The 13,337-nt window shown below is 52.3% G+C and overlaps 4 protein-coding genes across 4 annotated transcripts; 2 read left to right on the forward strand and 2 right to left on the reverse strand.

Annotated features, from left to right (window-relative positions):
* Positions 1-3,908: 3,908 nt before the first annotated feature.
* N7462_011330 (uncharacterized protein) lies at positions 3,909-4,551 on the forward strand (the record flags this gene model as incomplete). The annotated part of the gene is made up of 2 exons (XM_057083044.1): positions 3,909-3,978; positions 4,058-4,551. 2 exons carry the CDS (start codon positions 3,909-3,911, stop codon positions 4,549-4,551), a joined length of 564 nt encoding a protein of 187 aa, XP_056928399.1.
* Positions 4,552-7,954: 3,403 nt separating this feature from the next.
* Positions 7,955-8,326, forward strand: N7462_011331 (uncharacterized protein; the record flags this gene model as incomplete). The annotated part of the gene is made up of 1 exon (XM_057083045.1): positions 7,955-8,326. One exon carries the CDS (start codon positions 7,955-7,957, stop codon positions 8,324-8,326), a length of 372 nt encoding a protein of 123 aa, XP_056928400.1.
* An 850-nt stretch (positions 8,327-9,176) lies between these two features.
* On the reverse strand, positions 9,177-11,006 carry N7462_011332 (amino acid permease; the record flags this gene model as incomplete). The annotated part of the gene is made up of 3 exons (XM_057083046.1): positions 9,177-10,500; positions 10,579-10,690; positions 10,751-11,006. The coding sequence occupies 3 exons, from the start codon at positions 11,004-11,006 to the stop codon at positions 9,177-9,179; spliced, it is 1,692 nt and encodes a 563-aa protein (XP_056928401.1).
* Positions 11,007-12,237: 1,231 nt separating this feature from the next.
* Positions 12,238-13,169, reverse strand: N7462_011333 (cytochrome b-c1 complex subunit 10; the record flags this gene model as incomplete). The annotated part of the gene is made up of 5 exons (XM_057083047.1): positions 12,238-12,246; positions 12,303-12,450; positions 12,532-12,585; positions 12,897-12,958; positions 13,167-13,169. 5 exons carry the CDS (start codon positions 13,167-13,169, stop codon positions 12,238-12,240), a joined length of 276 nt encoding a protein of 91 aa, XP_056928402.1.
* Positions 13,170-13,337: the final 168 nt, after the last annotated feature.

Here is a 13,337-nt window from a genome sequence, read left to right on the forward strand (position 1 = left end):
AGACAAAGGAAAGGGGAATCGAGTAAGACCAGTCGAAGGGGATGGGAAGAAGAAGTGAGATGGGGAGTTGAAAAGGAAAGGGGAGGATGGAAAGGGAAGGGAAAAAAAGTCTTTGGGAAAAAGACAGTTTTTCGATCGCGGACTTGGGAATTGAGTAATGGTAAACGGGGTACAGAGTACGGCTAGGTACGGTACGGTACTTGGTAACGGGTACTAAGTGAAAAGAGAGGGGAGGGCGACACGAGTGTTGGGGCAGGTTGGTCAGCCTGGTTAGTTAAGCGGGTAAAAAAAAAACCAACAAGTGAAAAAAATACCAGAAAGGAAATTGAATTCCAAAAAGGCAAAAAAATTAAAAATAAAAATTAGTGAAAATAAAAATTGAGTGAAAAAAAAGGCACGGAAGACCGGGTGCGCCAGATGGACGATCGTTTCTTTCAGAGGCAAAGAGGCGAGACGAGAGATAGAAACAGAGAAAAAGAAGTCAGTGAGTGAGAATCTAAGGAACGGCAGGGGACTGAACCAGAGGAATTGTCTTTAGAACCACGCCCAGAGAATGGTTCTGGCTGGAAATTATAATTATCAAAATCATTCGGAGTCTTGGTGGTGGCTAACTATAAGAGCAAACTACTATCCATCGTACAGAAAGCGCTCTTGCATAACAACCACCACAGATATACCATCAAGTAATATGGACTTCTTTTCTCCGTATTCCATACAGTATGTTGAGAAAACCCGGGAGGGAAGGGGGGGGGAACAGAAGGAGGGCAGAGAGAGTAAGAGATGTAATGCGATGTAATGCGATTTCCTGATGGTAACGAACCAGTAAGTTTGTGGCCAAACCAGAAACCAAGAGAAAAAAAAACCAAGAATCAGAATTTCTGGATGCGCCAAACAGAGACCAGAGCGAGGAGAACTGGAGGGCCTCGGGCGAAGCGGCTTAGCGGGCTAGCGGCTGGCGATGACGATATGCCCGGGAGTCTTCCGAAGACAGCTCGGCTGGGAATGGCCGCGAACAGTCAGGCCCTTACGTGTCCGACCACGAAGGATCGGAACACCTGAAGCGTTCTGATGCTTCAATGCAGACCTTCAGGGTCATTGCGTTGACTTTGCAAAGAATGATAATCCAGATATTATAATTACTACTCGTGATTACTCTGATTACTATGATCAAATTTACCATTTTTACTGACGGTTCCCCTGTATGACAGTACATACGCTTTCCCCCCTTCCTTCCCCCCATCGATAGGTCACTTCGGTATAATTGCCTGATTACATAGATGGCCTGGTCAGATTATTCTTAGCCACTCGTGTGCCAGCCGCACCTGAGGATATGTAAGTGTATGTGTAGTGAGCGGTTGCCGCAATCCCGGACGTTAATACCGCCCCGATAATAATTTAGGGGGCCGGGACACCCGTTATGGAAGAAGATGCGCTCTCCCCTGGTCCGAACTCCAAGGCAAACAAGAGACGGTGACCCCAGGCTGTTCTCCCTTGGCCTAGTATATAATTCAATCCCAGAACAATTGTTTGGAATTGAAGCTAGTTTCTTGGTCCAACGCAAGATCCCGCAAACGTGTTGAGATATTGCCGTTGCTTCTCAATTGTTGGCCCCTAGGTTCAGGATTATTGACCCGATTTCCGGGGGAGGCTAGCGACCGGGTGTTGGATGCAACGATGAGAATGAGAATAAGCCACTCAGAACCTATCATGGTCGTCCTCGTTCATTATACTGAACCAAGGTCCAGAGTATACGTACCTATAGGTGTGGTGATATTTTATACATCTATGTACCTCTCTAGCGCTAGCAAAATACGAAGTCTTTGATGACTGAGATATTTCTCAGCAACCGTCTCGATCCGAATCAGGGAGGTTCGGTATACTTTGTGCATGAGAATTATACGTCCCCAGACTCGAGGCCCATACCCACCATGCTCCCATATGGCATCGTTATTGGAGTAAGGAAAGAGGCCCAAACAGGTACATCCCCTGCCAAAGGACCAAAAATTGGAGAAGTGGGTTGCTCCCCTGGCTGTCGGCGGTGGTCGGGCTCCGCAGTGGCTTGACACGCCCCGCAGGTAAACAGATCACACATCTCATGCAGGGAGGATGCAATGCGGGAGCATCTTCACCAGGATTTGGAACTGGCTGACGCCTGGTGACGACGTAGAGTGCTAACCGTGCTCAATTCCATGTTCTCAGCTCCGTAGAGAGAGTTGGCCTTGACCTCGACGACGACCAGTGTCAGGCTCGAGCTCGAGGTCGAGATCGTTCGTTCGCACTGATCTCGAGAGCAAGCACGTCATCTTCTGATGCGGTACGGGAGACCTCAGCGTACATTCCTCCGCAGGCTGCAGTCGTCCCCCCAAGGCGCTCTTCGCCGTGGCTGACATGCTACTGCGGAATGACCACGGACCGTTGCCATGCAAGTTTGGGTTACCTCGAAAGTTGACAAGCAGGAGCAATCTCCATATGTATTCTTATATTCTGTGTTCACCGTTCTATGTCGTTATGTTCTTTGATCTGTTTCACACCCTCTTCGTACCACCGGTAACGGCCATGCATTGTTGCCCTACCTAGTTTTGTGGACGCGCCGTAGCCGCTTTCTCACAGCCTGCTTAACCGGCTAGGGGAGGCTGCCGACCGAGCTAACCCGTCGAGCTAAACCCCCTCAGGAGCCCCAAGCAGCAACTCCTGCCCCCTCCTCCCCCTCTCCTCCTCTCCTCTCCCGCGACCCCGATCTCGCCCAGATGCATGATGCATAAGACTGGAGAGCGGAGAGGGAGGAGTGTTCCCCAAATGGTAGCCTGCAGGACTCATTGAGCCTAAACGATTCCCGTCCATGCTTTTGACGCCCTGTGCATGGGAGGGAATGTGAAAGCGTTTCCGAGGCGTCGAGGCGGCCGGCTACAATTGGATGGCAGACTATTTCCGAGACTCGCACAGGCTCCGAGTTTCGCTGCTTGGGGTTTCGTTGGCGAACAATCTCGAGTTCTGGTCTCTTACCTAAGGTTTCAGCGGGATTCTTAGGTGGCTGGACATGGGACATGGGGAGTCCAAAGGATGTCTCAGTGTATTTCCGTAATTTCCTCCCGAATTTCAATTCCTTTCATTTAGGCTTGGTAATCGCCATGAAACACCTGGTTCCCTTATTGAGCGACAGTACGAGTGACCCCCTTCAGGAGGTTGGGCGATCGTGTCGAGGCCACGCCACGCATCGGTACAAGAAGTATAAAAAGGCGATCCGAGCTATATACAACTTGGACGGAGTACTTCAGCTGTTGATGTCCTTTGGAGGGCCAAAGCGACCCTGGCCCCTCCCGTGCTCCACCATCGACATTCGCAAAAGCTTCTCCCGCTTCGATTGTGGACCTGGCGAAAGGCTTCGACCAGGGTTCTGCAGAAATCCATGATCGGATCTGAGTATTACCCCCCTCTCTCTTTTTTCCCCCTTCCCCCTTTCCGCTTTCCGCTTTCCACTTTCTCCCCGTGACTGGTGGCTGGCAATTTTTCTCCCGAACTATCGACTTCTTGGCGTGTTCAATGGGGTACGGCGTATGAGGACGGTCAAAGTTACCTGTTGGCAAGCTAGCGTAATAAAATATTTTGTTACCGAATAATTTCCTAGGAACCAATCAGGGCCGTTTCATCTCATAAGGATTTTGTGCATCGTCTCTTCCAATTATCATAATCTACTACGCCCACTAGCAATATTTCATACTCCGACCGGAATACCTCCATAGCACACCCCCTCCCCTTCCCCCCCCGGCCCCATAACGGACCATCCCACCAGACTTTGACCATGCATTCTATACGATCTAAATATTGAACTTCTTTGTCAATCATTCGAAATGGTGTCTCCGACAGAGCACGTGGACAGTCCTCGCTTAACCTTCTCGATTCATCGTCGCATGTCTTTTCCCGGGGGAATTCCGGGAACAGACCTTTCAGGCGTGTGGCTTGGCCTACTGCACGACCACGGTGTGTTAAATCTGGCAGGTGCCTTCTCGCAGAGACTTTCAGAGGCGGGAGGATCATACACTAGAGTCAGTGTCTTGAGGGACGCAGGCGGGAAAACAAAATAAAGGCACAAATCGCGTCCTCGGCATCGTCGCCGGGAGTTGGCCAGCTCCACTCTCCTCTCCATCTCCTCCGCGGAGGGGCAAAGAGGAAAGAGTTAGTCAAGAGGCGCCCAACGAGGGCGCAATTCCCGGCACGGTTCGGTCCACGAGCAGCACAGAAGCGGATCCCGCAAACTACGGTGAGGCTGTTCCGAGTCCCCAGTTTCATGTTGGCCTAAAGGGACCCCCCCCCCCTCCCCGCCAGTCTCAGAAGATCAGGACGGACCGAGAGGCCGAACTCCATCCCCATCGTCTGTCGTTTCTGCAGAGAGGGTCGGCTGCAGGACTGCAATCCAGAATTGCCCCTCGGGAACCATGGCTCAACCAGTCCCGCGTATCCGGATTTCATGCCCCGGAGGCCACAAAAGGGCCGCTCGAGCTTGGTCCCGATATCGCCAATCCCCAGTTGCCGACCACGCGTCCCCGCCAGTAAGGCTATCCGGCTGCTGCTCCAGAATGAGGGGCCAATTTTTTGGTTTAAACTATGCAGCAGCAGCATCGTTTCGGCTGCTAGTAGCCCTCATTAGTTCAACCGATTATTTGTGAATATGGGGGGCATAGTCTGCCAGATCGTGTAGATCCTCGCCCCTCGCCCCCTCTGTGGCTCTCTCCGTCTCTCACTCTCTCTCCCTCTCTCTTCCGGCACTCGTCGCTCGCAGCCCCAAAAAAATAAACCCACTCGCCGAGATATCTCGGCCGAACTAGTTAAGACCTCACGCGGGCACGTCCATCCTGACCGTCTATACTCCGTTTTCCGCTATACTCCAAATTCCGTTCTACGCCCCAAATACCCCTTCCCTCTCCTCCTACCTAGTGAGACAACCTTTGCGACAAAGACACCTGGTATTTGCCAGGAAAATGGCGCGGATGTCCCTCCAGCCGTCAGCAAACTCATCCGAGTGCCGGCACAGGCCGGAAAAGACCTGAAAAGCCAAGTCCGAGTTTCAGGACGCTCAGCCAATCAGCCGCGCGCACAGCCCCCATCCGACGAGAGGATCGTGGGCGCCACCCACCTCATAGGCTCCCCTGCTCACAAATCTTTTTAGTCGAGACCCGTGGTCCTCGAAAGGTCCTCGCCTCGGAGGTATTGAAGTATGGGTGTATGGCTCGACTGCAACATACTGCAACATTGGTCCCGGCCTTCGGTTTCAACTTGGTAATACTACTTCCCGAGAAGAATTACCCGTGGTCAAAGGCGAAGGATATTCTCAACAGAACAAAAATAAAATAAAATAAAAAATAACACCCGCGACGGGACCTGACAGGCGGCGGAGGAACTCCATTCTTTCCCCATGTGAAGAGTGGAGCGCCCAAAAGAAAAGTAGAAGAAACGAAAAAAGAAACCAAACGAACCCTACCGGGGAGGAGAATACACATGGTCGGCATAAGCGGAGGGAAACCATATCAAAGGGCATCAGACAACATTAGGCATCAGGCAACTGGCCTGTCCTTACGGGAAAGAACAGAACCCGACGGAGGAACGGAAACTACGTACATTTGTCCCAAGTTGAACAGGTCGGCAAACTTTGTTCGACCGGTGGCCACCACATAGCCGCTACGAACCGTGGACCTGGGACGCATGCTCGTTCAATAGGAGAGTTGAGGAAATCGATCAGGGTGGTTTTTGGCGGCATCTCATAGCATCATCACCGAGCCTTTTAGACGATCCGCCATTGGTATGCCTAAGATCGGCAATTCCACTCGAGTCAACATCATCCCAAGATGTTTGTTTCGTGGTTTGTTAGATTCGCATTGTGATGTTTGCTATTGTTCGTGATGGTAGCAAACGTATAGTTGTATAAATATGGCGCGGTCCGAACGCTTCCCCCCCCCCCTCTTTTCCCCCTTGACCTCCGGCCGCGTCACTGATGTTTACGGGGGTCGACTCGACCTTCCAATCGCAGATCCAGACGGACTTGGGCGGCGTGAAGAAAGAATTCCATGTGATACTAGCAAGACCTCGAAGCGCCAGAATGGATCGCCAACCGTGGCCGGCGCGCTGTTTGCAGTTGTTGGGAGGGGGGAAGAAGTCTGCCTTGAGAGGGCCGTAAACTATGTCTTGTAATGGAATGCTGCAAAAAAAACCCCCAATTCCCCAAAAACCAGCAATACGCCGTAACTGGTACTGGTACTGTGATTACGGAGACCGTCTCACCTATTGCTTGTAATAAAACATCGTGAAAATGTCCTCCCCCGGAAGGGAAGAGGTTCCTCCTGTTGCGTCAGGTACGCAGCATGTCCCTCTTTCCCCCCCCCCCTCCCTTCAAGTCCCAGACACCCTTTTTTTTTCTCTCTCTTTCTCACCCATGGCTGCCTGAAATGCGCGTGCCGAACATGACCACGTCGAGGAGTTCATGATTGGATGCGAAGCCCGACGCTCTACCGTGTGCTAAATTGGCAGGACGACCATAGTACCTCCTTCAACCCTCTCGATCAGGTACCTATCGTGTTGATGTTGTAGTTGCCCATCATCCTGTTGGTGGTGTGGCGGAGGGGGGAAGGGAACTCGTTTTGCCGATGATACCGGCGTACGTGCCCGTACACACCGGCCTCTCCCCGAGGACTCCTCAGCACTCAAAAGAGTCCGGTGATTTAGTTACGGATCTAGTTAGCTGGTATTCACAAGGACAATGATTTTCGTTCTTAGAATATGAAATGGTAGCCAATATCTTTTCTTCGAGAACCCTCGACTCGGCGTCTACGGGACACTATTGAACCATTGAACCATTGAACCATTGAACCTTTGTACCATTGAATTATTGGTATCATTGAATCATTGAATCATTGAATGAACACTATGATCCTTGCTATATGGTAAATTGAACGTATGAAACGAATTTCTCTTCCTTTTTCCATCGCTTTGGTACTATGGCAATTTCAAACCCCGGCTCATTGCCAGTCTTTTTCCGGGTCGAACAAGTCCACGTAAGAGAAATCAAACTCAACCAAGAAACAGCCTTCCCTCTCCAACCTCCCTTCTCGTGGCGAAACTGGGAGAGACCCAGATATGTTTCTGGGCCTTTTTCTTTTTTTTTTTTTTTGTCTGGGAGGACCCGATTTTTCCAGGAACCCTTCCCCGACTGCCCTCATCCTCGGCAGAGCACGCCAGTCGTAGCCCCTGGCAGTGTCGATCAGTCGCAGCGCGCCATGAGCCGGCTCCTGGGCTCTTGACGCGGACGGTAGCGGGCGCAGGCAAAACTGGTTGGTTCGGACGAGACACCGGTTTAGGGTTTAGAGAATGTATCGAGTGTAAGGCCCGCGCTCCCTCCCAGCGAGAGTGTAATCTAGTTCTCGTTGTACGGTGATCGTTTTTATTTTTCGATGATACTTTTTCTATACTTTTTTTCCAAGATACTATGGTCGGGTCTCGGATCCTCGTACGGTGATACCGTGGTGATGGGACTCGGCAGACGCCCGTGGGCCGATTCACCGCCACGTTTCTCACCGGTTCGCGGGAGAGAGAGAGAGGCTGGTGGGTGCGGGCAGCAATAATTCCCAATGGTGTACGTTGGGGAGGCGATTAAACTTCCGCCCGATGGTAGCGGTGGCCCTTGGGAAGGTTTAGACCAGATAATAGTGGGAGGAGCAAGAGGAGGGCGGCACGATGTGAGTTAATTCCACGACGTGCATTGGGTTGGGCTTTTTTCTCCTCTCTGTTTGGAAGATAGAGTTCGCTTTAATGAACCCGAGCCGACAGGAATTAATCGTATCCGCTTGACCCCGAAAATCAGTCCTTACAGTGAGAAGGATGGTCGGGTGGGCCTCCTCCAGGTGTCGTGCACCTCCAGGAGGCGTGGTAGTAAGAGAGGGAGAAGGGGGGGGGTTGTGGATAGGCCATGCCCACTCCCATCTGGAGTCAGATTAAGCATATCTGTGTGTCCCATCGAACTTATTTCTCCATTGCATCCATGTCCAGTGCCCACCGCACCGCTGGTGGGGACCAGGGCAGGTGGATCTATTCGCAGGATCCCTCCCGGGGATCCCAGCGTCGCAAGTATGACAAGGTACGCACGGTGCAGGCTTTCAGCGTCGGGTGCAGCATGGATTTCATTCGAGACGGTCTCCGAGGAAATGGGCTTCGCGCTCGTTTGGACGACGCTTTGAATTGGTCTGAACTTGTCTCGGATACGACGACGAGACACGGCGCTGCTCCTGAGCTGATGTACTCCCGACGGAGTACATGGAGGTACCTGCCATACTGGAGATGATCGACCACGCTGGAGAAACCCTTGCAGCGAAAGCGCTCTAGACTATCGAGGTCATTACGGTGGTTTTTGAGTGTTTCTTTCTCATAATTACTACAGAACTGGTCCATTTCCTTTTAACTGCCATTGAATATGGAATGTACATGTGGATGCTGTGTGCTGGTTTGATGGGTAGGTATATATACGCGGCGTGAAGCCCTAACATCGTAAATTGGGAAACTGTCGATAAGCAAGCCACAAACAATGAGTAACCAACATGCAACCAAGGCTTGACTACAAGAAACCAGCCGTTCCTACATAAAACCTACTGCTCCTCTCCTTCGTGCTGGCAGGAATCAACGATTTAAGCATCTGGGGCTGGTGGAGCCAGTCCACACCTCCATTGTAGGGAGCCACAGCGCCGAGCACCACCCACCCAGAGATAAGACACAAGATGGGGCGCTGGGTCAGGTCCCAGAACGGAGATCCATCAAGTGTCCCATTCGCAAATTATTTGCCAAGTTCTCCCCAGATTTCGCGGAAAATTACCTCGCCCGAGAAAGATCTATTGACCGCACCCAAAGTTGGGATATCGGAAAGTACGTACAAGGTCAATAGACACCAGAGACCCACCTTTGCGGAAGACAGTGGTCCATTTCCAAGGAGACTCACGGGTAGAGGATCAAAAATACTATCAGAACTGGTTGCATGTACATATACACAAGTGAAGTAGATTATAGGGTACACAGTGGCCCACAAAGATACAGAAAAAAATTAGACTGAGCCCACCACCTTCCCCCAAAAAAGACATAGAATTATAACAGAAACTCCCGCCCCCCGAGCCAGACAAGACACAGGACAAAACGCCCTCCTATTATTCCTTAGCGGACTTACCAGAGCTCGCTATGCCCTCTGACCCGAGCTGCGGCTCCGGCTCGACGCCATCGCTCACCACCGGATGCATTGAATGCTCGACGTTCACCACCGGTCCCTTGAACCAGTGACGCGCATCTACCACCCACCACACCAAAACAGCCAGCATTGGCCCCCCATATACCAGCGCCGTCCAGTTCATCAGGTCCGGGGCCAAGTCAGCGCCCCTCACACTAGGAAGACACAAAATCGGCACCATCAGCACGACGAACGACACGCCCACAGCCCCGATATATGGCCCAAACGGGCCCAGATGCCACGGGCCCCTGCGGAAGCGATTGCCAACGAAGAACACGCGGATGAAGATGGGAATTGCGAACGCGACGAACTGTGCGATCGCGCCGATCGAGAAAAGCGCGCCGATGGCCACGGTCCCGGCCAGGATGAGCAGGCACATCAAAATGCCGAGCACTGCGTTCAGAATGACTGCGTTGACAGGAGTCTGCGTATGCACGTTGACTTTCTTCCACACGCGCGACAGCGGGAAGCAGTCATCGCGCGCGTAGGCGTACGTCACTCGCGATGCGGCCACCATGCAGCCCTGGCCCATGGAGAAGCCGCAGATGATGGTCAGTCCGAGGATGCCCAGCGCCGCCTTCTGCGGCATCACCTGGAGCAGATAGGAGGCCCATGGCTGACCGAGATCCGAGTCTATCACGGCGCTGATGTCGACAACTGTGTAGGCCACGACCAGCTGCAGGAACCAACCCATCAGGCCGCCGACGCCGGAGGTGAGCACGATGGCACGCGGCGAGGCGATGTTCGCATTCGAGCACTCCTCGCTGAGATGGAAGGGCGAGTCATAGCCCGACATGGTCCAGATCACACCAACGAAGGTCATGAGCACGGCGACGCCGTCGGGAAAGTCGGTTTGGTTGGTGATGTTGCTCCAGACGTCGTGAGCGGAGGTGAACTTCGGGCTGTTTTTGGTTCCGGCTGGGATGGCAATGATCGTGGCGATGAGGGCGAGCATATTGAAGGTGGATCCCCAGGAATTGAACTGCGCAACGCGCTTGGTGGGGAGGCTGCTGATGGCGGCGTGGATAATCATGATCAAAACTGTCAGAAGGAATGTTTGCCAGGTTGTGGGGACATAGTCTGGATTTGTGATTGACCCAGCGGCCAGAATCATCGCGGCCAGAGCATAGTCGACTGATGGCGCCGCAGTGATCTGTCCGATCCAATTCGACCACCCAGTGATCCAAGCAGCCAAGGGGCCATATCCCGGAGGTGCGAGCACGGCTGCAGCGTAATATAGACCTCCACTAAAAGACAAGGAGATATCACGAATCAGCACGGGTTCCAGGAATTCCAAAAGGAACTTGTGAGGGCTGAATCCTTACCTTGTTGGCATAGCTGAGCAAAGCTCGGCCATTGACATTGCAATACATTGAATGAAAATCATGGCGACAATCCAGCCCCAAACCATGCCAGCTGTTCCCGCGTATCCCATTCCTGCGTAAGAGCTCGTTAGTCAACCACGTTACATCGCAGCAGCCTGGTTGAGCAACCCACCATAATACAAGGTGCTTGCGAACGATGGCAGCAGACCGAGCACTGCAAAGCTGACACAGAACGTCGTCCACAGTGAGAACTCGCGCTTGAATTCCTGTTTATATCCTAGGGCCGTGATCACTCTCTCGTCAGCGTCCATATCATGGTCCGCCCATGGCACATCGCCATCGGGGAGGACGGATGTGACGTGGGCATCGCTGGCATTGGCGTAAACGCGATGTTTGGAGGTGCTCGAATCAATTTTTTTAGCCTCCATTTCCGTGGATAGATGGACATTCGTCCAAAGGGGAAATCGTGATTCAATACGGCCAGGTAGGTAGTGGGGAAGCCGGTCGTCGATACGAAGTAGAGTCTGATGATATTAAGAATCTCAGAGATATTGAACGACCTTGCCGTATTAGATGTTTATTGATTTGAATCGGAGCTAGTTCAACAATGAGGGAGAACCGGCGATTTTAAAAGAGCCGGGGCTATCAGTTCACCAAGCTAAGGGGGCATGTCGGCAGTGGTTATCTTTGCGCCGACCCATGTGGTAAGTTGGTACCTATCCCTGCGCTACAACGATTAAGGACGCCATCATCCGAAACGAAGAATCGCAGCAAGCCAACCAAGCCCCGTGGTGTCTGATCCGGTGGGACTGGCGGAAGCTCGCGAGAAGGGCTCATGACGAGAGGGGCGCGCAGCAGGGGGTGCCCCCGTTCAGCGGGATAAACAGACATGCTTTCTCCGCAATATTAGCGAGCAGCAGCATTGACGATAAGGGGGCAGAGCCCAAGCTATCATTAGGTATCGCGAATAACGACCGGATTAAGGCGAGACGAATCGATCTCGCAAGGCAAAAGAATCCCTTTGATTCGATCAGAATGCACTGACTTCTCCGCACGGGGGATCCTGTGATTCGTAGATGGCGGGCACTCGGACGCAATTCCATTCGAGCGGCCACTAGGATCCTTGCTATTCTGCTACCCCGGGAGCTTGGCAAGAGTTCCAAGCCCACAAGGGCAATTCCAAGCGTTATTTTTGAGGAGGCGTTGTTTATTGTTCGGGTTGTGTTGGAAGGATGATCTGGTTGGTTCTTATCGGATTGATAGGCGCGAGATAACGAGCGTGACATGATACGAATGCCCAGGCTTATCGGCACTTCAGGATAGACCTGCCCGAGTAGGCATGGTTGAAAGGCTGAAGGGTCGAAGGGTCAAAGGTGACAAGCACTGGCCCTATCGGCCGGACCGACTAGTAAATGAGGATCAGAGGGGTAGCTACTGTACATCTGATAACTACAGTTGACAATACGACATCTCGTACTGGATCCTAGACACGAAGGAGATCCCCACAGCTGGGTTGGAAACGGCTGCTTCTATGTGCTATTATTCAAACAGAAAAAGAGACTTGCACATCACTATTCTACATACTGTCTCGGTTGCCTATTTCATCGCTAATATCAAGGGTACCTGAAGAGACACCCCACTTATGAAATCGCAGATGATTTAGAAAGGCTAAAAATTGAAATCAGCATAACTTTCATAGAGAACAAAGAAGGTCGTAAACTTACGTTGTCCTCGGGGGCGATGGTGCGGTCAAAGTAGGTGTCCAGGAAGGGGAACTGCTGGAGAATATCACGGCGGACACGGGGGACCTCGCCGAGGAAGAAGAGCGCACCGGTGCCGGCAGCAACACCGAAAGTGGCGGCAAGGGTACCACTAAACCTATGCATCAGCCAACCATGCGAGACAAAGTTGACACTCTGGGTTGAACCCAAGAGAACCGGGGTAGAGACTTACGCCTGGACGGCAGAGGGGATGGTGAAGCCCGCGACGGTACGGGGGATGGCAATCCTGTAGCAGCACAAATGCTTGTTAGTCTAATCTCCTCAATCGTCCGATCATATATGGCTATGCCTGCAGGCTATCCCATGGCATTTTGAGGTACAGTGCATTAGTCGCGAAAGTCCAAAGTGCCAAAGGTCAAGCGTCGCTTCAACCTTGACTAATTGAAGTGCTGAGTGAGACCATGAATATGTCCTCAAGAAGACACAAGTATAGCTCATGGGTGCAACAGTAGGAATTTCGAGAATATTTGGGGATTGATAGGTCGCCGAGAGAGGCATCGGCTTTAAGGGTCGTGGACGGGATTTCGGGAGTCTTACTTGGGCGCAAAAGCGGAGGCAGAGACCTGGGCCGCGGCGCGGCGGAGGGTGGGAGTGAAGGCCTATCAATTCAGAAGTAAAATTAGTGACTGCTTTCAGTTCATGTACCATTGTGTCATCCGCGCTCGTTCCGTGGGGTCTTGGGACCCGATCGGGTGCAAGGAGCGAGACGCCTATCACCCATCCCAGCAACCTGGCACCAGAAGGGCAAAGCCATCAAAGTCCTGACACTGCGGAGACTCCGACAGCGAGTAATTGAGAGCCACATACCATTGTTGTCAGCGAGGGCAGTTGGGACAATTGCTCGAGGAAGGGATCGGAGCTGCACTTTCGAGGTCGACGAAAACCGGGAGAACACCACGTGATCAACACATGACAGCCAATCGGAAGGGACGCATTTGGTCAGACATAGGCTACACCTTCAACCCGTGGACACAGCGC

This window comes from Penicillium macrosclerotiorum, assembly GCF_028827735.1.
Source record: "Penicillium macrosclerotiorum strain IBT 26536 chromosome Unknown utg000011l_segment0_segment0, whole genome shotgun sequence".
In the NCBI taxonomy this organism is placed as follows: domain Eukaryota; kingdom Fungi; phylum Ascomycota; class Eurotiomycetes; order Eurotiales; family Aspergillaceae; genus Penicillium; species Penicillium macrosclerotiorum.